The sequence below is a fragment of the Cydia splendana genome, chromosome 20 (genome assembly GCF_910591565.1).
Source record: "Cydia splendana chromosome 20, ilCydSple1.2, whole genome shotgun sequence".
In the NCBI taxonomy this organism is placed as follows: domain Eukaryota; kingdom Metazoa; phylum Arthropoda; class Insecta; order Lepidoptera; family Tortricidae; genus Cydia; species Cydia splendana.
The window spans coordinates 12,872,260-12,896,188 of NC_085979.1; the positions used below are offsets into that span (position 1 = coordinate 12,872,260).

Below are 23,929 nucleotides of genomic sequence, written 5' to 3' on the forward strand. Positions count from 1 at the left end.
ACAATTCACATTCAAGTAAATGCGGGGGTCAATATTATGATTGCGTTATAGCGTTTACGATCCTAAAATATTGTCTACATTGTAAGGAATACGCAAATTTTGAAACCTTAAGTAAATGTAAAGAGAATTGGCAGATATTTGTAAAAATATCATTTAATTCCTAATAGGTTTTCAAGCAATCGTCCGTCCGAGGTCCGAGCCAAAGAGTAAAGTAAGTATATAGTCCGAGCGCTACTTGGCAATCACAATCAGTGTCAAGTTGACAAATGCAGTATGCGTTCATATACTACAAAAGTTCGTATTTTAATGAACTGTTCTTTTGTAATCCATAAACACGGATAAGAAATACTTTCCCATTTGTGATTATATGAAATGCGTATGATTAGAATAATTAGTATTTATAGTAGTCATTCTCTCACTCATATAATTTATTTTACTCTCACTCGATATAGGTACAATAGGGAAAATCTGACTGAATTTGAACACTCATTGTCAGAATGACAGCTTCAGCAAGAAGGGCTTGATCTGCTTATGGATCCGCTTGATTGATGAAGTCTGCGTTTGGTTGGGTTGGTGCGTGATTGGTGCTTGTTCTAGCCCAGGCGATTGGTATCAATTGTATCAATGTTTATTTACTTCACATTACCACTGTGTAAAAAGTGCAAATAGACTGTGACATTGCCATGATGTTTGACATGAAATTAGAGCTCGAAGACTTGGAAATATGTCGCGGCTGCCTCAGCTCAGACAGGAAGCTGTTTTCTGTGGCTACCGACGATTTACGCCCTCTTCTTACAGAAGACCAATCACTAGAAGTAAGTAGTGTAGGTACATGTCCAGAGAAAAATGTTACAATGACAAAAGATACTTAATTTAACATTTCCTACACAACAAACGAATAAAAAGTTAGTGTTATGCCGGGACAAAAAAAGACATTAAAAGTCCCAGGACGGCTCCCCTTTCCTATACACCAGTTTTCTCCCTCAGATTCATCCTAGTTAAGAACCTGTCCAAGTGAAATAATTAAATATGGTGACATTTCAAACATTTGTCTGTCATATTGTCATTTCTTGACAGACTGCCTAGGCCCTAGGGAGTTATAGCTTTTTTTTCACAATCCATAACTCCCGCTGGAGAAATAATAGGCCTTTACCCTTCAGTACACCTGCATGAAATAAGATCTTTTTCGGGCAAGTGTGATGAAAAATATTAAACAGCCAAAACTATTTAGTAAAGCTACTTTCTGATTATAGCTGACCAAGGGCGGGTTTAAATCCAGCAAGCAATGTTTAGATAAATACTTACCTACTTGTACCTAAGACACAGAACACCGCCTCTAGAAACCTAATATTGGCCATTTTGTCCCCGACGCAAATCACCAAACTGTGAGGTGCGGGAGGGGTGCTCACGGCGTTGCGATTGGTCGTTTCAAACATGGCGCGCTGACACGTGCAAGCGTAGGGATGGGACATGTTCATTACAGGTAGTGGGTACTGCTACCAGTGATACCGAAATTTATTGTGGTAAAATTGTTATCAATTTAGTATACTTAGAGTAAACTTACTTAATAATTATATTGATTAATTTAATATTTCATTAAGTAATTTAACAATGTACCTGAAATTTTTACTTAACATATTAGGGCATTTCTGCTTAAAGTACCCAGAACATGAATTTTAAAGTTTAGAATTTTTATATTATTTCCACTCAGAATCGCAATCTCTTTCGATACGAGAAAAAAGTGTCGCCAAAATCTCATACAATTATTTTCTTTTGTCCGTTATATGAAGGTCATAGAAGGTTGTATTGAAAACATATTCAAATGGACCAATAACATATGCCTATTACAAATCAACTCCCGAGTTCTCTCGCACTTATTTGAAGTTCATCATCAGGTCCATCTCGTGACATGAGACCTAACTGCTCACCTACAGGATTCTAAAAAACCCATACAACATATGTCTATCACAAACCAACACCGAGTTCCCTCGCACTTCTTTGAAGTTCATCATCAGGTCCATCTCGTGACATGAGACCTAACTGCTCACCTAGAGGATTCTAAAAAACTCATACAACATATGTCTATCACAAACCAACACCGAGTTCCCTCGCACTTCTTTGGAGTTCATCATCAGGTCCATCTCGTGACAAGAGACCTAACTGCTCACCTAGAGGATTCTAAAAAACCCATACAACATATGTCTATCACAAACCAACACCGAGTGCCCTCGAACTTCTTTGAAGTTCATCATCAGGTCCATCTCGTGACATGCGGCCTAACTGCTCCGCTGGCCTAGAGGATTCTAAAAAACTTACACAACATATTACCTATATATTATGTCTAAAATGGTACAATACGGTATGACGAAGCACGAAGTTTCCGCAACTAAAAAACCATCATCGTCACATCACTAGTCGAAGGGGAAAGGGATAGCGCATTGCATTTTCAAGTTGACGAAAAGGGACGGACATACTTCGCCTCTGCTTACTGACCAGTATAAAATGAACCCCGCGGACAAGAAACATTATTCAATGAAATAATGAATTTGACTTTCCTGTGGGATGTTATTCCATCTGTTTCGTAAGTAGATGTCTTAGATGACTTGCCACACCATTTTACGCTGCAATATCCCATGATTTCCCAATGAATTCAATAGTTTACGATTTATTTTCTTAGACTCGTGCACACTGCTAACAGGTCGTAACCTTGGGCGCAACTGATCGGAGCGGCGCGCGAACAATCTTATATTTGACCTATACACCATACGGGCGGTGACCGCGAGTCGTCCTATAAGCTCGGTCTATAGGGGTTGGTCTGTGACCTAAGATGAACTAATTACAGAAATTACCTACCTAACCCTTATATTATACCTAAGAACTGATGTAAAAAGTAATGAAATAAATGCATCTGTATTTATTACCTCACATTTATAGATGGGTCTAATGCGAAATTTATTCAATTACCTTTATTTACCAACGTTTCAACACAGGTTAGGCGCGACCACAACTAGTGAAACCTGTGTCGAAACTAGGGTTGCCAGATGGTCGGGATTTGGCGGGATTCTCCCGATTTTTAGCAGGTGTTCCCGATTCCCGACAAAGTGTAAACTGTCCCGAAAAACAGCTTCACGTTATAAAACAATAATTTCAAGTTCCGAACTGTCGTCGAGCGAGCGAGCTGACGTAGTGCCAATAATGTAAAATATCGTTGTTTTTAATACAATTACTTTAATTTGAATGTATTTTTTTAGAGATGCCCCGAATAGTGAATTTGGCCGAATACCGAATACCGAATATTCGGCCCCTCTCTCGGCCGAATACCGAATATTCGGCATGACATGCGAACATTTTGAGTCACAATTATTATGCAAACTGTTCGCCATCAAAGCACTACGTTTGCTAAGATATATTTTTATGTTGAACAGAATTAATGAATGTATATTAGAGTCAATCAAATCAGACCCATGATAAAAATAAAATATTTTGTAATCAATAAATGCTCAAAAATGTGCCTTCGTATGTAACTACTTTCCAAGAATATATTTTAAATATTAAATATACCTAGTTTTTGGTTATTTTTTTGTAATTTTTCTTTTTAGGTAGATGCAACAGATATTCGGTATTCGGCCGAATAGCAGGCAACATTCGGCCGAATACCTAATATTGGGCAAAGTGTCCGAATAGGCCGAATACCGAATAGTTGCCGAATCATGGCGTCGTGGCAATCGTGGCATCTCTAATTTTTTTTTCCCGACTTAAGTCCCAAAATCCCGAAAAATTGATATTGTTTCCCGATAATAGCGCCTTTCGATCTGGCAACCCTAGTCGAAACGTCGACGTAAATGGGTTGGCAAGAATAGTGCCGCCAACCCACCATGCAAGAAACCAAGCCCGCGAGAACCTATAACCTAAAGGTAATTGAATAAATTTCTTGTTAGACCCGTCTATAAATGTGAGTGAATATGTGTTAAAAACACGGAAGTTTTAAATATTATATTGCATTTGTATTTGTATATTTATTTTTATTTTTATAAATTTTGGAATATGTCTTAATACAGTTGGATCATCAGGCAAGCATAACTCTGTGTTGGGAGTGTCTGGCTCTGCTGCGCAAGACCCGCAAGTTCCAGGGACAGGTACAGAGGGCACACGCGATTCTGCAAGAATCCTTACAACTTCCAGTAAGTAATTTCGCTTAGATTTGATCTAATAATACTGTCAAGTACCTACTAAGCATATTTCCAATTGAAACAAAAATTATGCTACAATATTTAAAAAATACCTGCTGCAAGCTTCGTTAAGTGAAATATTTTTAATTTTGCTCAATTTCAACTAATAAAAGATAGGACTAATATTTTACACCTTGCCTGTACTAACTGAAAGATTCATAAGTGAATATTAGTGGAGTGGATGTCCTTGCAATGCAATACACAGAGTATAATTTAAGTTTTTTTATAATTTCAGCCAGCAAAACCTACATTGTCATCTCTTTCTGTCCACCAAAACTTTGAGTATGATGCAGTTTTTGAAGAAAGCACACCTGCTGAACTACCAATTTCTTATGAAACACCAGAAACTTATAAAGTTATTGTACCAACAAAATACAAAAATAAAGGTACTAAAAGCAGTATAGAAAATGTTAAAACCCTTAAAGTTGTTCTTAATGATATTTATGAAAATGTGAAATTTAATAATAATATTAAAATTGAACATCCCAATGCTGATAGTGATGCTGACGATAATGAGTATTTTGAACATGATGATGGAAATTTCAGTTCATGTGAAGATATTACAGAAACCAAAATTGATGCTCGACAAAGTTTGCGAGAAGTTGCTAACAATACAGTAGTAAAACATTCAGAGAAACAAAAGAGATCAAAATTAACTAAAGAAATTCCAATAATGAAAACCCCTGCAATGCTGAAAAAAGCAATTGTTACAAAACTAAAACTGCCAATAAAAATAAAAGCAAACCTGATTGAGAATTGTTCTAATGAAATAGAAATTGGCACTACAAATAACATAGATAATAGTACAAAAGTAGAAAATGATAATAGTGATGAAGGCAGTCAAGATGTCAAGGCTGTTGCTACAAAAAGAAAAAAACATGCAAAGCTAGATGAAGATCCAGATTTTAAAGTAGAGGATATTAAAGGAGAAATTAGTTCTGATGATAATGACGCACTTATTGAAATCGATGAAAATAAAGCAAAAGATGACAAAGAAAAGCCGATAAAGAAAAAGGAAAGAACAATACTCACGCCAAGACTGAAATACAAGAAAATATTTACAAAGTATAAAAAAATTGAAGATGTTTTGCCATTTTTCCAAGAAATAGAAATGAGTCAACAAGATATAAAACGTACTTTAGAAAAAGATGATGCAATTGTTGACAAAAAGTATCCTGTTAAATGTAGCATATGCGGTATGTTGCTTATGTTTGTCAGAAGTTTGGACGCTCATGCATATAGATATGATCATAGAAAAAATGTGAGTATTAACAATAAATGTCACTGTCCTAGCTGACTGACTGACTGCACATTTATGACATTTACCTTAATAGAACTGAATAAGTACTATTTATTCAGTTCTATTAAGGTAAATGTCATAAATGTGGAGAATCTGATGGCTCCTCTACACGATGGACCAGCGCCGGCCACTCCAAGGGACGCAGCCATGCGGTAGAATAAGATAGTAATAAGATAAGATAAGATTTGTATTTATTAATTTCTGCTACCCAAAGGTTGTCTGGAAGAGATCGCTTTTTAGCGATAAGACCGCCTGTTGTTTACCTCTGCTTGTATTTCTGTTTTCTTTTGTATTGTCTTCTTTTATTGAGGTGTGCAATAAAGAGTATTTGTATTGTATTGTATTGTAATATCACTTGCTCCCTCTAAAGCATAAATGCGTCCCTTGGAGTGGCCGACGCTGGCCCATCGTGTTGAGAAGCCATGATAAAACTCACATTGATCAGTCTGTCAACTATGGATGGTGCAACTGGCACTAAATGTTTCTATTTCAGTTTCCCGGTCAAATAATCAACAAACGGTTCGTCTACCCACCACTCGCGTTACCTCAGAAATCCGTCTGGCGCTGCTGCGTTTGCGCCAGAATGATGCGCAAAGAGCACATAGTCGCACATATGAATAGATACCACTGCATGCAATATTTTTGTATTGATGACGGATGTGAGTTGTACCAGAAGGACAAGAAGTACTTTTGGTAAGTTATTGGGTTAATATCATATGGTTCCTGCAATAGTTTATGAAGTGAAAACTTCTTTAGCAGCGCTGTACACTTTTTGAGGTGGGGAAAAAAATGTTAAACTCGAGACAGCGTAAGGCGTAAGGCGTAACCCTCGCTTTCTACCGCGCGGCGAACATGTATGCCTGAGCCTGCTGTTTCGTTTAGGCGGCGCAGGGCGCTTGCGTGACGTCATTTGTGACGGACAATGTCATTGTTTTTTTATTTAAATGCCATCTAGTGAGTTTCCCTCAAACTGGTATTAATATAACTGTAGTACTCACAGTGATGTGCTTAGGGGTTTCAAGTAATGCGTCGAAATAACGCTAGATGGCGTTAACCTCAATTATACGTAGTGCTGCAGACATTTTGCACTAGATGGCGCTGTTGTTAATATTTGGAGTTACATTGTCGTTGAGTTTTCACTTCTGCTGGCACTCCCGGAGTGTAACCCGTTGTTTTTTTTTCTACAAGCTTTATTTAACTTGCCATATTAGTATGCTATGTTCGTTAGTGTTGTATCGCTTTTCGGTGAAGGAAAACATAGTGAGGTAACCGGACTAATCCCAATAAGGCCTAGTTTCCCCTCTGGGTTGGAAGGTCAGATGGCAGTCGCTTTCGTAAAAACTAGTGCCTACGTCAAATCATGGGATTCGTTGTCAAGTGGACCCCAAGCTCTCGTGATCCATGGCAAAATGCCGGGATAACGCGAGGAAGAAGAAGAGTTTGTTAGTGAGGGTCAACTCTTGGAAGCTAGACTCTGGAGCTTCCGATTGACCTGAAGTTTTGCATACATATGTAAATCGGATGACAATGAAATACCTGATATGATGACATGGAGCTGATCTGATGATGGAGACAGGGGATGGCCACTCTTTGATAACACTACACAAATGAATTCTCTGGAGAGTTGTAAGAATTGTCTTGATGGGTATTAGTTGCATGTGGAAAGAAAAGTACAGTCAACGATAAAAGCTTGTATCAAATGTGAAATTATTGCCAATTTTTTTCTGATTTTAGGGAAAGTGCGGATTGCGCACGACACTGGGACGAAGTTCACAAACATTGCGTATGTGACATATGTAATAAACGTTTCACTAAAAAGATGTCCTTGGCAGTTCATATCGTGTAAGATCTTCTAAATATTTTCCATTCTCCATGATTTTTAGGGTTCCGCACCCAAAGGGTAAAACGGGACCCTATTACTAAGATTCCGCTGACTGTCCGTCCGTCCGTCCGTCGGACGTCTGTCACCAGGCTGTATCTCGTGATCTGTGATAGCTAGACAGCTGAAATTTTCACAGATGATGTATTTCTGTTGCCGCTATAACAACAAATACTAAAAACAGAATAAAATAAAGATTTAAGTGGGGCTCCCATACAACAAACGTAATTTTTGACCGAAGTTAAGCAACGTCGGGCGGGGTCAGTACTTGGATGGGTGACCGTTTTTATAGATAATGGTACGGAACCCTTCGTGTGCGACTCCGACTCGCACATGGCCGGTTTTTTAGTATGTTATTGACATAATGAAAAACTAGGTTTTCCTTTTTTCAAAATATCCCATACAATTTTTTTTTCTAAATTTACGAAACCTATAAATTAAGAATATAATTAATTAATTATGATCCACTTCCACTTAGAATTTGATTTAGATATCAAATTCAAATCATGAATTTGATATCAATCTGAATTTGCTTTTGGCAGCAGTCATTGAATTGGCAAAGAGAACTGAAATTTTTGACATAAACATTTTTTTCATTCAGAGAATCTCACCGGCCTCCTAAAGCGCCAAAACTCCTCCAATGCCCCCTCTGCCTCAAGACATTCACCACTCGTAAGAGGCTTTACTGCCATAAGAAGGAACACATGGAGCCGGAGATAGTGCCGGCAGAGCTGCGGTACTGCGTCGAGTGTGACACCACCTTTAAGAATATCTTCACCTTCAAGTTTCACTTCCGCACCTTTCATTCGGGACAGCCTAGGCCTAAGTAAGTTTTTTTTAAATAATAGTGTACTGTATTACATACCTAGGTCAATAAATTAAGAAATGCCCCAATCGCAAGGGGCTCCACCACCATAAAAAGAAACACATGGTCGAGCCGGCAGAGCTTCGGTACTGCGTCGAGTGTGACACCACCTTTAAGAATATCTTCACCTTCAAGGTTCACTTCCGCACCTTTCATTCGGGAAAGCCTAGGCCTAAGTAAGTGTTTTTTTACCTAACAGTATATTACATAAAAGGCTTTTTATTTTATTTTTTATTTATTTATATTACATACTCGTACCTAGGACAATAAAGTAAAAAATGCCCCAATCGCAAGGCGCTCCACCACCATAAAAAGAAATATGTGGTCGAGCCGGTAGAGCTGCGGTACTGCATCGAGTGTGACACCACCTTTAAGAATATCTTCACCTTCAAGGTTCACTTCCGCACCTTTCATTCGGGGAAGCCTAGGCCTAAGTAAGTTTTTTTTTAAATAATAGTGTATTACGTAACTAGGTCAATAAATTAAGAAATGCCCCAATCGCATGGCGCTCCACCACCATAAAAAGAAACATGTGTTCGAGCCGGCAGAGCTGCGGTACTGCGTCGAGTGTGACACCACCTTTAAGAATATCTTCACCTTCAAGGTTCACTTCCGTACCTATCATTCGGGGAAGCCTAGGCCTAAGTAAGTTTTATTTCAATAATAGTATATAATGGCGGACATGAAATTTTTGGATTAACTAAACATCTTTATTGAAAATGAAAACACTACACCTTATAAAACAAGTCCCCGGCCGTGTCTGCCTGTTTGTGTGTTTGTATGTTTGTTCGCGATAAACTCAAAAACTACTGAACGGATTTTCTTGCGGTTTTCACCTATCAATAGAGTGATTCTTGATGAAGGTTTGGGTATAATTTGTTAACCCGTGCGAAGCCGTGGCGGGTCGCTAGTAAAAGATATGTCATGGATATGGGTCTCTATTGTTTCCCAAATAGTTTTAAGTCATAATGTATTGTTTGTCCGAATTTTCGTTAGTCATAATTGGTTTTTCAGGATTGCCATAAAACAAACCTAACCTAACCTATTTATAGAATAACCTTACGAAAGTCCTGAAAAGTTTACGGTTTCAGTTTTATGACTAACGATAATATGACAAACAATACATTATGACTTAAAACTTAATGGGAAACAAAAGGACCCCCATGGATATAGCCCATAATGTATTATTTTTGGCAGGTATCCGTGCACCGTGTGCGGCAAGATGTTGCAACGCAAATCAAGTCTTAAACTCCATATGGACTTCTTCCACATCGGCGTTACTAAGTACCGTTGCCACATCTGTGGAAAGGTGAGTGTTCGAATATGTACGGCCGTGTGTTGCTTGACAACATAGCTATAGGACGATATTCCAAATTTATTAAAGGAAAAAATGGAAAAAATTACGCTTCCGGCACGGATTGCGGAGGTTGCGGATTCAAGTCCTGCCTAGCAAGTGCTTCCTATTGTGGCGCCACTGTGCCAGCGCCGCACCTTTTTTATTATCTGTGCTCTCGACTCGACCACTGACGTAAACGCACGACGCCATTACATATTTGTGCGAGAGATAAAAAGCTGTATCTTCCAAGAAATACACGATTGATTCTGCATCGGAGTTTTCATAAAAAGCCCCTCACGCAGCACCCTGGGCTAGGCCTTCCCACACTATTATATTATATTATATCATAAAATTTGGAATATCGCTCGCAGACGTATCTGCATGTTTAAAAAAAATGATACCTATGGGGAATGTGCGCGTTGGAGGGTCTACCATCTTGTGGCCTGAATCGGAAACATATGTGCACATGTAGGTACATTGCCAAAGCAAGTGCTATCATCTACCGTTCTCGTCGGTACGTTTCCTTGTGCATAGTAGGTTCTGCCATCTTGTGGGCTACATCGGAAGCATAAACGACACATTTACGCCTCGCGCCAAAAATCTGACGGCTCCTATGCTGCCCCCTACACGCCCTATGCACGGGGCCTATAGCAAGTTCCTTTTAGGACAGTTATTTTTAATTTATTGGCAATTAATAATTATGCTTTTATAATTTAGGTTATCGATCATAATTAAGTGTAACTTAAAACACTTCTTAATAGGGGGTATTACTGCAATGTTCTGCCGCCAGAGTGCAGCACTAGCGCCTCTAGTAAACCATAGCGTATAACTTATACTGTGCCTTAAACTGTTTTTTGACAAGTTTTCACAGACAGTAAAATATGACATTGATATGCATCAAGGCGGTTTGTTAACCTTTTGTCCGCCGGACCTAGTCCGCAAAGACGCTCACTCACACGCCAGAGCAAATTTTAAGCAAACAACTAATAAAAAGTTTAGGGATTGCAAATAGTGATATCGATGTTTACAATTTATGGTAAAAAATCTTCTCAATTTAGCTTTGATCTTATCCAGCTTTAATTTCTTTCCAAATTGCCAAAATTAAAGATATGTTTTACACCCGAAAATGTTTAAAATATAGGGATTTATAATCAAAAACAACAATGTCGATTCAAGACGTAATATCACCGCACTAGGCTGTACGAGAAGCCTTTTATACAAGCAGGGACCGGAACCGGTTACCTTAACCGGGGTTTTTCATAGGGTTATTTTAAAAGTGGTTATAAAAACCCCTACCATAACGGTAACCGTCTGATAAGGTAACACTTTGATTCGGTAACCGTATCAGATCGAGTTAACCTCGGTTACTGGTAACCGAAATAAAAACCCAGTCGATTCAGTTACCTCATAATAAGGTTTTGAACCAGTTCAAACGATTGTAATCTTTACGCACACTTAAATTGAACTTATTATTGAATAACCGTGGTTGGCATGGGCGGTCTATTAAGTCTCCAGCACAAACATGTTTTTTTGTCGGTAACTTCGCTTATTGTCAATTCAAACAATATTGTACTTTGAGTCCTTAAGCTAAAATTGAAAACATTATTGAGCGATTACAGTATTACTTTGGAGCGACAGCCGCAGCGCGGCCATTCCTTTGTTTATCTTTATACCTGTGTGTTCTTATTGTTTTTGTTCATTTCGGAGCAATTCTAGTTTGGAATTTTTAGAAAAGGGCTTGCTGCAAGGAAACACCATCCTATCCTAGCAATATCTGCTATTATTTAGTTATATTTTTAATGCTACTTAGATATTATTTTTCTATTTTCGGGTTCAAACTTGGTATGTACCTACAGAGTAAAGACTGATTTAAGGAAATATTTTAACCTAACTAGTAATTTTACTGGTAGGTATAGTTTATCTTTAGATAGAGTGATTAAAAAAATCACTTTGTGATAAAGATACATGCGTTAGCGGATTGTGGTAGTGTGGTAGATATTTAACCATTGTTGACAAATGACATAATAGCTAGTTATTATGGGCTTATTTTATAATAAGCAACTACTTTTAAACGTTTTCAGATGCGGTGAGTTGTGTCAGCTAAAAGTCGTAATTTACCTTGTTTTGCTTAATGCAGCGAGCAGAAAATATATATATATTATCTATAGCAGTGATAACCTTATTTTAATACTTCAAATCTTTCATTAATACCAGAATTCATTATATTTATTGAGTATCTGTAACATTGGTGAAATAATTTTGATTAAATTAAATAGATACATACTTAGTAAGCAGTGTTGGGCATTCAAGAATAAAATCATTATTTGAATAAGAATTCCTAAGAATAAAATCATGTTGATTTTATTTCCGTCAAAATGATTCCAATAATTTTGATCGGAAATAATAAACGTATGTGAACAAATTTAATAAGAATAATCTCATTCTTAATCAAGTAAATGTAATCATGATTTTATATTCTTAATAATATTCCTGGATTAAAATGCAGTCTGGGTGCCGTATAGATAGAAGTAAATAATAATAGTTTCTTGTCTAATTTATACCTAATTTTATTACTTTAATTTACTGCCGCATAGTCTTTGTATTGGTCGATACCCGTATTGCTTTTAATGTGATAACTAAATCATCAGGTACAATTCAGCTGATCTGACCGGATGGTGGATAGCGAAACACTTCAATGGCTCACTGTGCCTAATTTAATGTAAAAAATAAAATACCGGCCAAGTGCGAGTCGGACTCGCGCAGGAAGGGTTCTGTACCATTGCGCAAAAAACAGCAAAGAAATCACGTTTGTTGTATGGAAGCCCAACTTATATATTTATAATATTCTGTTTTTAGTATTTGTTGTAATAGCGGCAACAGCAATACATAATCTGTGAAAATGTCAACTGCCTAGCTATCACGGTTCATGAGATACAGCCTAGTGACAGACCGACGGACAGCCGAGTCTTAGTAATAGGATCCCGTTTTTACCCTTTGGGTACGGAACCCTAAAAAAGGTGTTTTTAAAGGTATGATAAGGAATAGCTCAATATGGTGTATTCCTATTTCTCTCCGCCGGGCACGGATGGGAATAGGCATTAGTATGTAGTTTCAGTGTCCGAGTTACTACCGAGACTCATTGTGTTTTTAAAAGTTCAGCTGATATTTAAAATTTGCATTCATTATTAGACGGAAATCAATAGGTATTAATATCGTTTCACACACCGCCTACCGCACGTGTCTCAAATCACAAATGCTGTCAAAAAATTCACCACGCCACGACTAAATCTTATTGTTATTGCCAATGAGTAATAAATGACGGTCTCAAGTGGAAACACGCCAAATAATACAATACAATAATTCATGCTGCGATCTGCAACTTTCTGCAAATCTAGTGATAAGCGTAGGAGTCTTTTCTTACCTGCTGTAATTTGCTATCTCATTCACTTTCCGTATGTGTGAAAGAGATAGCATACGTAAGACCTCAAGGCTGATAAGAACAATAAACAAAATACATACTTAATTGGCAAAGGAATATACATTGAACCATCATAATTATAATTTCGCAGTTTTTACTTTTTTGTAGCTTCATTATCAAATTGTCATCACCGTTTCGAAAGCTCCTAAAAAAAATATACCTATCTATCACAATCACAACTTTTACGCTAAAAAAATTCAAATCAATCCGACCATTGAAAAGAGGAGTGAAAATTATTTTACAAATTATATACATTGTACTACAAAAGTTAACTTAATTCAGAATAACATTCTAATTGAATATAATGCAGAAAGTCGCAGGTCGCAGTATGAATAACTCTGTCACTGAAACCACATACTAAACAATACATGAAATGAACGAAATAAACACAATAAATAAAATAATCAAAATAAATAAATAATATTAATCATATAAATAACATTAATAAAATGAATATTATTAATAAAATAAATTACATTAATAAAATGAATATCATTGATAAAATAAATAACATTAATAAAATAAATATTATTAATAAAATAAATAACATTAGGGTCATTCCACCGTTTCGGGTGTTACACTTGAACTCTTAAAATAAGGTTTTATTCGATATTGTAACAGGAACTAGGAGGTTATAACTATTGATTCATCTACTACTTTGATAATATTTTCTTTTCCTGTACACACATAATTAAAGTATAAGAGCAATAACGAGAGAATCACTAAAAAGTAGCTGTTTCGGGCGTTACAGGAATTGGCCTATACCTTCTGACCATCAGTACCAAAATGCATAATTTAGCGAATTTTGTCAAGTAACCTCCAGTTTTATTTATGTCAAGTAATAATAGTTAGTATAGTCTACTGAAACACTGAAGTAACACTTAGTATCACTTTTCAATTAATTTTAATAAAATAAATTACCTGTTTCGGGTGTTACTCATGGTTCGTTTCGGGTGTTACGAGTACGAAATTAAGACAGATTTATACGAAATTATGGCTCATTTTATTGAAATTATTGTCGTTTTAATAAATTCGATGAAAAACATAAGTAATAAATACTGAATTATTATAAAATACATTAATCTTAACAATAAAAACTGTTTCTCGAAGATATCATAATTATTTTTCTTTCGATGCGAATATTACCGAAAATATTCACTTAATCAAAAAATGGTTGATGGTGACACCTATTCATTTTGAAAGATCTATCCAACGACATCCCACATCACAGGATTAAAGTCGTAAAAAAAAATTATTTTTGTAGTTTTTGTGTTACTACTTTGTCGCCATGATTGATTTATGTATCCATGCCAAATTGCAGCTTTCTAGCACTAACCATCACGGAGAAAAGCCGGGGAATGACAGGCGGACGATCAACACGTTTCGGGTGTTACACAACTTCAAACTTTAAAACATACGACTAAAGCAGACGCTAAAACAACAACTATTACACATTTGCATAGGTTCACATCATAGCCTTTCTTTGGCAAAACATGTTTGGCTATAGTTAATTACGGGAAAAGTTACACATACTTTTATCTCTTTTTCGTTTCGGGTGTTACTTTGAGACCACAGTCTAGAATACTCTTCTAAACACCGATTAATCCATGCTTTTTAATATTTTTAAAGACAAATTATAAAATTACGATATTTTACCTGAAATAACTGCGGGAAATTTGTAACAGTTTACAGTTACTTTCTTTTTAAATTGTCTTGCCAATATCGCTGTATAAAATTAGTTTTACGCCTATCATTTAAACGTTGCGATCAAGTACATGAAAAATATGTAAAAATTGATTTTTTTCCGGTTTTTTTTTCTGACATGAAGGTTTGGTATGTTTTCTATGGAAATAGGTTAGTGTTGACTTCTTAAACTATTTTTCATTTTTGAACCCTTGGTAGCGTTTATTATGGAATGACCCATTAATGAAATAAATGAATTATAGTAAATAAATAAACAAAAAAGTAAAAAAAAAAAACAAAATTAAGAAAGTTAACAATTAATAAAACAACTGTTTTTTTAGTATTTTACTGACGGCACATCACTAAATACGGATGTTGCAAACGTATAAGCAACCGATAATAAAGGTTACCATAACCGAATAAAAACCTGTTAAAAACCCCTAACAAAAACCCTATCGCGATGGGGTTTTGAGATTAACTCGGTTAAAGGTTAAGGTTACCGTTTCAATAAGCTTACCATTACAATCAGGTAACAGTATGATAGGGTTACCGAATGATACGGTAACCGAATCGATTGGGTTACCGAATGGATAGGATTAAGCGTAAAGAGGGGTTTTCCGGTCCTTGTATACAAGACAACGGCGCGCATGAACTGCCCGCAGTGCAGACCGACAAGGACTGTTTCCGCGCGGATTAAGTAATAATAGTCTCTAGGTCAACGGCGTAAGCGCTTGTTGGTACGTAAACTTTATTAGTGTAACGTTAAAGCCGCGCATCATGTGTCGATAAGTACGGTTACCATCAGTTTGTCACTGACATAAACGCCGTCGAGAACGTAATTTACTTTCTATACATCTCGCTCGCACTCGCATATTAGTGCAAACGGGATGTATAGAAAGTAAATTACGTTCTCGACGGCGTTTATGTCAGTGACAAACTGATGGTAACCGTAAAGGTCAATATACCGGAACTGTTTTGGTGAAAATTACACGTGAGTTGAATTTTCAATGAGTGAATAAATTATTCCGGAATTAGAATAATTCATTATAATTTCAGTTTGGTATACATTAATCTACTAAACTCTTATCAAATTAACGACGACTTGTTATTTTATTTTATTTAAACTTGGGAAACAAACAGGCAAAATATTATAACAAAATAATTAATTTAGATAATACATAGCCAAAACAGTTTCCACTTATAACTAATAACATTTATGTTTGCTCAGAAAGGACTTAACTTATTAGGTTACTACCTTAATTATATAACAAAAAACTGAAGTCCGTTAAATAGGTATGTCCCACTCTTGTGCGAAGCGGTCGCTGCGGTTTATCCCTTCCCACTGCACTGTAATCTTAAAATAAAATAAATTATTTGATTTTAACTTTTTATTTATCTTTTCTGCGATTAGTCAACAATCCACAAGGGGAAATATACTTGTCTGACCCTACTTTTTACAGCTAAAGAAGCTGCCTGTACTTTACATATGTATAGTTTCTCTCGTTTTACGTATTCTAGTAAGTAATTACCTAATCGTTACCAACAATTGGCGATTAACAAGTGTTCAAATACTTAAATAAAAACATATTTCTGACTTTATATTTACTTTGAATATTCCCATATCGTTTTTAATTAATTATAAAAGAATGAATTTATATAGTTGTTTAAAAAGCAAATAAATGAAAAAGAAAGACCTAAAATATGAACAAGAGTGTAAAAGAAATTGCAATTGTTATTATTTTCTCGTTTTTTTTTTCAGTTTATTAATAATTCACTTTAAATTTTAATACAATTTTTACATGCATGCCACTATTGGAAACCTCTAGGGTTTATGTAATAGTTGGCGAGATCGCGCGGTCCAATCCGCGTTTGCTTAATACTATTATTAATTAATACTTAATATTTAATGCTATTATTATCTATTACATGCTTAGTTGTGTTTCGGTAAACTTAAATTAATCTATGAATATCAAAAACTCTGCTTTTATTTTATACATTAGTCTAGACTTAGGTAGTATTTTTTTAGGATTGGCATACATTTGCCGTGATTTTCAACAATGTTAATGAGATCATACTGTAAATTCTTAGGTAAGGTGTTTAATATACACCGTGTTTTTTTTGATTTCCGTTAATTTCAAGGGTGCATTCCTGAGCTTAAATCAAGTAACTTTCTCAAAGACACCGATGTTCTAATTAAGTCCATTTCGGAGATAATCCATAATTTATTTTTTTCCTATAAGGCCTCTACAAGCGTGTACACTTGCCTTAGGGCCGGCTTACATATTGATTAGTGTTTAGAATGAGTTCATACATTTGCTACTAAACTTAAGGCGCTCTTATACTCGAGTTTTACGTTTTCAAGGGGGTGAAGCAGACGCGTGGTAGAACGGGCAGGCGGGCGCCCCGCGCGGCGCCCCGCGCGGCGCCCCGCACCATTCCCGCGCAGCACGTCTACGTCCTTATTCTGACGACATCGGTATTCTGAATTGTCAGTTCCGGGATTTTTAGTTCGGCAATTAATATTGAATAAGATTTATTATTAAATTCGAATTATGATGAGTATACTTAATGGAATTAAAAACCGGACAAGTGCGAGTCGGACTCGCCCACCGAGCCCACCAAGGGTTCCGTACTTTTTAGTATTTGTTGTTATAGCGGCAACATAAATACATCATCTGTGAAAATTTCAACTGTCTAGCTATCACGGTTCGTGAGATACAGCCTGGTGACAGACGGACGGACGAACGGACGGACAGCGGAGTCTTACTAATAGGGTTCCGTTTTACCCTTTGGGTGGGGAACCCTAAAAATGGTAGGTAAGACGGTGAGTGTACCTAAATAATTATTAATTATATACAATATGAGTGTATACTTGACAGATCATGTTTTTGTAAAAATCGATTTCGACTGGAAAAACATATTATTTTTTTGCAACCGGGTTTTTTAACCTAATTAGACCCCGCTGAATCCGAAATTGCCGGTTGCTTGATCGAATTCTTGACTGGAAGTGAGATAGTTGATATTAAAGGTCCCTTTTTTTAGTTTTTCGTAAATAACTCTTAAACGGTGGCGCATAGCAAAAAATTTTCTGAAACATAAGTAATCTGCATAAAATTGCCTACAAGAAAGATTTCGCACAATTTTTCGCTAGGATATTGATTCAAAGAGATATTAAGGCGGGAAAGTTAATTATAATCACTTTTTGAAGGTCTCTTTTTTTAGTTTTTCGTAAATAACTCGTAAACGGTGGCCAATATAAAAAAAAAATTGTTAAACGTTAATAATCGACACAACATTTTCAATAAAAAAAGATTTAGTATATTTTTAGCAGGGATCAATATTTAAAAAGATAATAAAGAGGGAAAGTTAATTATAATACATTCTAAGGTTCCTTGTTTTTATTTTTTCGTTAATAATTTGAAAAGTATGACTCATAGAAAAACAAATTATACACAAATAATAAACATAACATTTCCTACAAGAAACATGTAGAACACTTTTCGCTAGGATCAATATTTAAAAAGACAAAGCATCCGGTAAGTCAATTATAATCAATTTTAAAGTCCCTTTTTAGTTTTTTGTAAATAACTCGTAAACGGTGTCCCATAGCAAAATAGGTTTTTATGAATAAATAATCTCCATAAAATTTTCTGCAAAAAACATCTGAAGACTTTTCTCTAGGATCAATATTTAAAACGATATTAAAGGAAGAAAGTTAATCACAATCAGTTCACAGGTCGCTTTTTTTTCGTAAATAACTCGTAAACGGTGCCCCCGTTGCAAAAAAATATTATACATAAATATTGAGCATAAAATTGTCCACAAAAAAGGTTTTGTACACTTTTTCGCTACGATCAATATTTAATGAGGTATTAAAGGGGGTAAGTTAATTATAATCAATTTCCAGGTCCCTATTTTAAGTATTTCGTAAATGACTCGTAAACGGTGGCCCATAGCAAAATAGGTTCTTAATGTTAATTAACCCCCCTTGGCTAAAAAGTGGCCTCCATGTTTAAAATTCATTTGTTTACGTAAGATGTCCGTCTTTGCGTCACGAATTTACATGTGTGTACTTTGGTACAACTTAATTGCTTAATTACTTTCAACTTAATTGGTCCAGTACTTTTGAAGAAAATGGGCTGTGACAGACGGACAGACAGACAGTCGCAGTCGCAGTGATCCTATAAGGGTTCCGTTTTTTCCTTTTGAGGTACGGGACCCTAAAAACTAAAAAAAGTGACATGTGAATTGATTGTAATGAACTTTCTTCCTTTAATATCGTTTTAAATATTGATCCTAGAGAAAAGTGTTCAGATGTTTTTTGCAGGAAATTTTATGTAGATTATTTATTCATAAAAACCTATTTTGCTATGGGACACCGTTTACGAGTTATTTACAAAAAACTAAAAAGGAACTTTAAAATTGATTGTAATTAACTTACCGGCTGCTTTGTCTTTTTAAATATTGATCCTAGCGAAAAGTGTTCTACATGTTTCTTGTAGGAAATTTTATGTTTATTGTTTATGTGTAAAATTTGTTTTTGCTATGAGTCATACTTTTCAAATTATTAACGAAAAAATAAAAACAAGGAACCTTAGAATTTATTATAATTAACTTTCCCTCTTTATTATCTTTTTAAATATTGATCCCTGCTAAAAATGTACTCAATCTTCTTTATTGAAAATTTTGTGTAGATTATTAATGCTTACAACATTTTTTTTATATTGGCCACCGTTTACGAGTTATTTACGAAAAACTAAAAAAAGGGACCTTAAATATCAAATATCTCACGTCCAGTCAAGAATTCGATCAAGCAACCGGCAAATTCGGATTCAGCGGGTTCTAATTAGGTTAAAAAACCCGGTTGCCAAAAAGTAATATGTTTTGCCCTCGGAGTAATTAACAATGGAGCCGCCATGTCTAAAATTTTCGGTACAAAATAGTCTGCCGTTTTTTGCGGGGGAGGGGCACATCAAATGTATAGGTACGTCATGTCAGATAAACGTCAGTCCATACATATGGTTGACATGTGGTTGACCATTGGCCGCCTTTTTTCGACAGAGGGGAACGCCTGCTAATGGCGGCTCCATTGTTAATTACTCCGAGGTTTTGCCAGTAGAAATCGATTTTTACAAAAATGTGACCAGTCTAAATTATTCAATTTGATTAATTTTATAGCCTTTTAAAATATGTTTACACAATTTATCAATCGTGACTGAATTCCGGATTGGTTAGATGGGTGTGTGCCTTTGCTGCCCAACTTATTATAAAATGACAATATGACGGACGAATGTCTGAAATGTCACTGTATTTAAGAATTATTTTGCTTTTCTTCGTAAGTATGTTGAAAAACATTGTGTGTATAACATATTTGCATATTTATACTGTGGTTACCCATTTTATGAAACGTCCGCTAAACTAGCACAGGTCCGACGCTGACAGTGGTCACGGGCGTACTGGCGTGAGGAATAGGCGCAAGGTATTGCCGCGTAGGGTGTAATTTAGTAGGCAAAATGTTGAATTCATCAAATGATGAATGAAAAAATTAACGTATCGATAAAAGGACAAGCAATAATGAGGATTTACTTAAAAGCTATCGACTGAAGTAAGTTTCATATACATTTTCGTCCTAGTACTTCTAACATAAGAAAATAAAGACAGTGTTAGGCATGTTTTCAACTTAAGATTCTATCGAGAAAATAATGAGCCGTCGTGTTTCTGACAAGCAATAACGTAGTTCAAGGACTGAAGTTATACATACTAGAAAATAATGCATGATATCCTTGTAAAAGTCTGTAAATATGGTGTCAAAAAAGTGCATTTTACTACACACCGCGCCTTAAGTACAATCTCGGTCGATTGATGTACGAAATGACATTGATATGTCACAGATTTCAATTGTTTGGTTGAGTTAAATGTAATGCCCGTGTTACAACAACGCTATATGCTACATTTAATTACTTTTTAAACAAAAAAAAAACAAAAAAGAAAAAAAAAATTTTTTTTTTTGAAAATTAACTATGCCATTTAATTCTTATAAACGTACTTAACTATACCCCGAAGTTAACGGAATTCAATAAAAACACGGTGTATATGGGAGTAGAAATTCAATTACTCTTTTACCGTATACATTGTTACTTTTTGGTGTTGTATATGAGGGTAGATAGTCTAAGGTACGTAAATTACTGGGGCGAGATTTTTTATCTAATGATGGTATGATTTCACACTCCTCTGTTACTAAGGACAAACAAAACCTATCAAAGACGTTAATAACTTTGCAATGTTTAAATAGGCCATTTTTATCATTTTTACTAACTATTAACTGAGTGGTTGAATTTGTGTCTTGTATACAAGACGACGGCGGTCAAAGGGTTAACAAGGCCCTACCGGGAAACGCGAAAATCGAAATTTAGTTATCTGCCTCTTTATCGCTCGAATATGCAAGAGCTTAGATAACAAAATTTCGATTTTCTTGTTTCGCGGTAGACCCCCAGATTGTGCTGGATTGTGGAAGTGGCGCCCCCTACGCAGAGTTTCGCGTAATATTCTCTATTAATGATTACACGGATAAACTTTGTCTGGTTTGATTTATCGGCCGTATTAGATTTACACACTGTATTTTTTTTTTTAACTAAACGATGTGATTCTATTTCAGTACCTGTTCAACTCAGGCTGTCTAAAAGATCATTTGAATAAACACAACAATATAATATATAAGAAACCCAAGAAGACTGTAACGTGCACCGTTTGCGGACGAGTGGTCCAGGTAAATAAGTTTTTGGCAATAATTTCATTTTTGGTACAAGCTTTTATCGCTGACTGTACTTTTCTTACGACAGACGACTAATACTGATCGAGACAATTCTAAAAACCCCTAACACAATTAGGTTGCGTTGTTTCATCACAGAGTTCCTATGGCCACCTCCTGTCTCTATCATCAGATCAGCTCGATGGTACCATAATATTGCATTGTCATCCGATTTATACATGCACGCAAAATTTCAGCTCAATCGGAAACCGGGAAGTGGATCAAATTTAACTTGCAAGATTTGATTACAGAACGACAGATTCATCAGTTCGACAGTACCATATTATTGTATTGTCATCAGAACTACATACAGCTGCCAATTTTCATGACGCTACGATCCTTGGAAGATGGTTAAATTAGTTACCTTAGATTCCATTACATAGTTACATACAGGTCGACCTAACAAAAGCTTGTTAATAAATAAGTAAATGTTTTAAAATATTGCAAACCGTCAGATACATCGGGGCGGGCGAGGTACTCAAAGTTATCTGTATACACAATAACGCCTTAGCAATAGAGGCGTGATCAGATATTAGTGAGCACCTTGGCCGCTCCGATATAGTAACTTAAAAAAGGTTTCATAGAAAAAACTGAGTGAACCTGTCTAAGAAGCAGGAGAAAATACGATGTTCGCAAATTGCGGGCATCTTTCTCTGTCACTCTAATTACGTTTTCATTGGAGTAAAAGAGCGGTAGGCTGTCTGGTATGGGCATTTATTTGTGTGTTTATCACAGATATTTCGTCAGGTGACAACCAAAACTCACTAATTACCACCACAAGTTCATAGCCATATTGAACCATATTCCTACTAAAATAAGGTTGATTATTTTTTAGAAATTAGTGGGTTTTGCTTGTCATCTGAAGATTTGTTCCTGAGTTAAGGATGTTTTCCGTATTAAGTAATATGTTTAACACAATATATCGTAGGTATAGTACCCACAACACAAGCCTTATTAAGCTTAATGTGAGCTTGGGTGGGAATTTTCTTATTATTTATAATATTTATTGAAACGTTAATGTCAGTAAATTTATTATTCATTAATCATTTCAGCACCAAAGAAGTCTTCAAGTCCACATGCACACTCACACAGGCGAACGGCCGTACAAATGTCCGCACTGTGAGTCTGCGTTCACACAACCCTTCGTGCTACGCATGCATCTGGCTAAACATCATAATGTGAACGCGTCCGTACGAATGAATGGAGACATAGTACCAGTGACGAAAACTGATGGATAGTAGAGAGTCAATTTCTTATTTTTATCACAGAATAAATAATAGTACTACCGTCAGGCTTGGCTCACTCCGCGATTTCGTCGCTTTGCAACAGGTAGCTACAAGTACATCCGTTTCACACCAATTTTAGTGGCTAGCCATAAGCCGCGCGTGGCGCTGTCGCCACCTAGCGGCCATATCAGTCCTAATCGTAACAGACGCGTTTTGTTAGAGAGTGAATCTTCTGTACCTAGTACTATTATTTATTCTGTGCTACCGTACAGAAAGGAAACTTCCTACAAAACCGAAGTTTGACAGCGGTTCAGGGTCGAATCATGCTGTCTTTCTAATATATGGCACTATCCCTTTCGGCAATTTAGGGTTGTCAAAATTCAAGCCATTATGTTATCTGTGGTCGTGCACACAAAGGGACGTCAAGTTGTGTCAACCCTAATAATTGCTCGGAGCAATGCTGAGACGAACGGAGCCGAGTTTGCCCGAAGGAAGGAGTTTCCCACCCCTGTTTTTATCCCACGACGCAAAAAGAGGAGTGTTATGGGTTTGACCTCTATGTCTGTGTGTCTGCCTGTGGAACAGTGTAGCTCTTAAACAGGTGAACATGTCTTATCAAAGTTTCATCCGTTTCATTGCGTTGGTTTTTTTTAACTAATGTTTAATTTATAAATTTATATGAAGTTATTGGAGTCGTAGAAATTTAAATTTCCATTTAAATTTCACACCATTTAAGATCAATCGGACGTCCGGAAATCGTTCTAATGTAGGTTCCGAGAATTACTACACCCACCTACTAATACGGCAGTGAAATAAATGTCTGTGAAAAGAATAGGCCCCGTTGCATTATTTGAACTTGGATTACTCTATAACTATAAAGATTGTATTTATTGTATAAGTATTGTATAGAAAAAGTTTTAGATCCAGAAATAGATTATCGACAAGGAATTGATTTTCCCATATAAATATGCTATTTTCAACCAAAAGGGTACTTATTGTCGGTTGTCAAATGTTGTCAATAAGGCACTATTTCCATATAGATTCCGACAACCGACAATGTGGTACCAATTGGTTGAAAACGTCACAAATGACGCTGAACATGTCAACCTTAGCAATTCGCATTAA

At 36.0% G+C, this 23,929-nt stretch overlaps 1 protein-coding gene across 1 annotated transcript; it reads left to right on the forward strand.

Annotated features, from left to right (window-relative positions):
- The first annotated feature begins 600 nt into the window (after positions 1–600).
- On the forward strand, positions 601–23,877 carry LOC134800539 (zinc finger protein 765-like). Its single transcript, XM_063773024.1, has 9 exons — positions 601–815; positions 4,059–4,181; positions 4,465–5,490; positions 6,023–6,222; positions 7,264–7,371; positions 8,010–8,234; positions 9,471–9,582; positions 21,426–21,536; positions 22,631–23,877. Exons 1-9 carry the CDS (start codon positions 684–686, stop codon positions 22,814–22,816), a joined length of 2,223 nt encoding a protein of 740 aa, XP_063629094.1. The 5' UTR covers positions 601–683; the 3' UTR covers positions 22,817–23,877.
- Positions 23,878–23,929: the final 52 nt, after the last annotated feature.

Excerpts from the sequence above, each read along its gene's own strand:
- LOC134800539 (XM_063773024.1), top strand. The coding sequence starts at position 684 with ATGATGTTTGACATGAAATTAGAGCTCGAAGACTTGGAAATATGTCGC. Across the intron at positions 4,182-4,464 it reads AAGAATCCTTACAACTTCCA|CCAGCAAAACCTACATTGTC; the intron begins GTAAGTAATTTC and ends TTATAATTTCAG. Across the intron at positions 6,223-7,263 it reads AAGGACAAGAAGTACTTTTG|GGAAAGTGCGGATTGCGCAC; the intron begins GTAAGTTATTGG and ends TTCTGATTTTAG.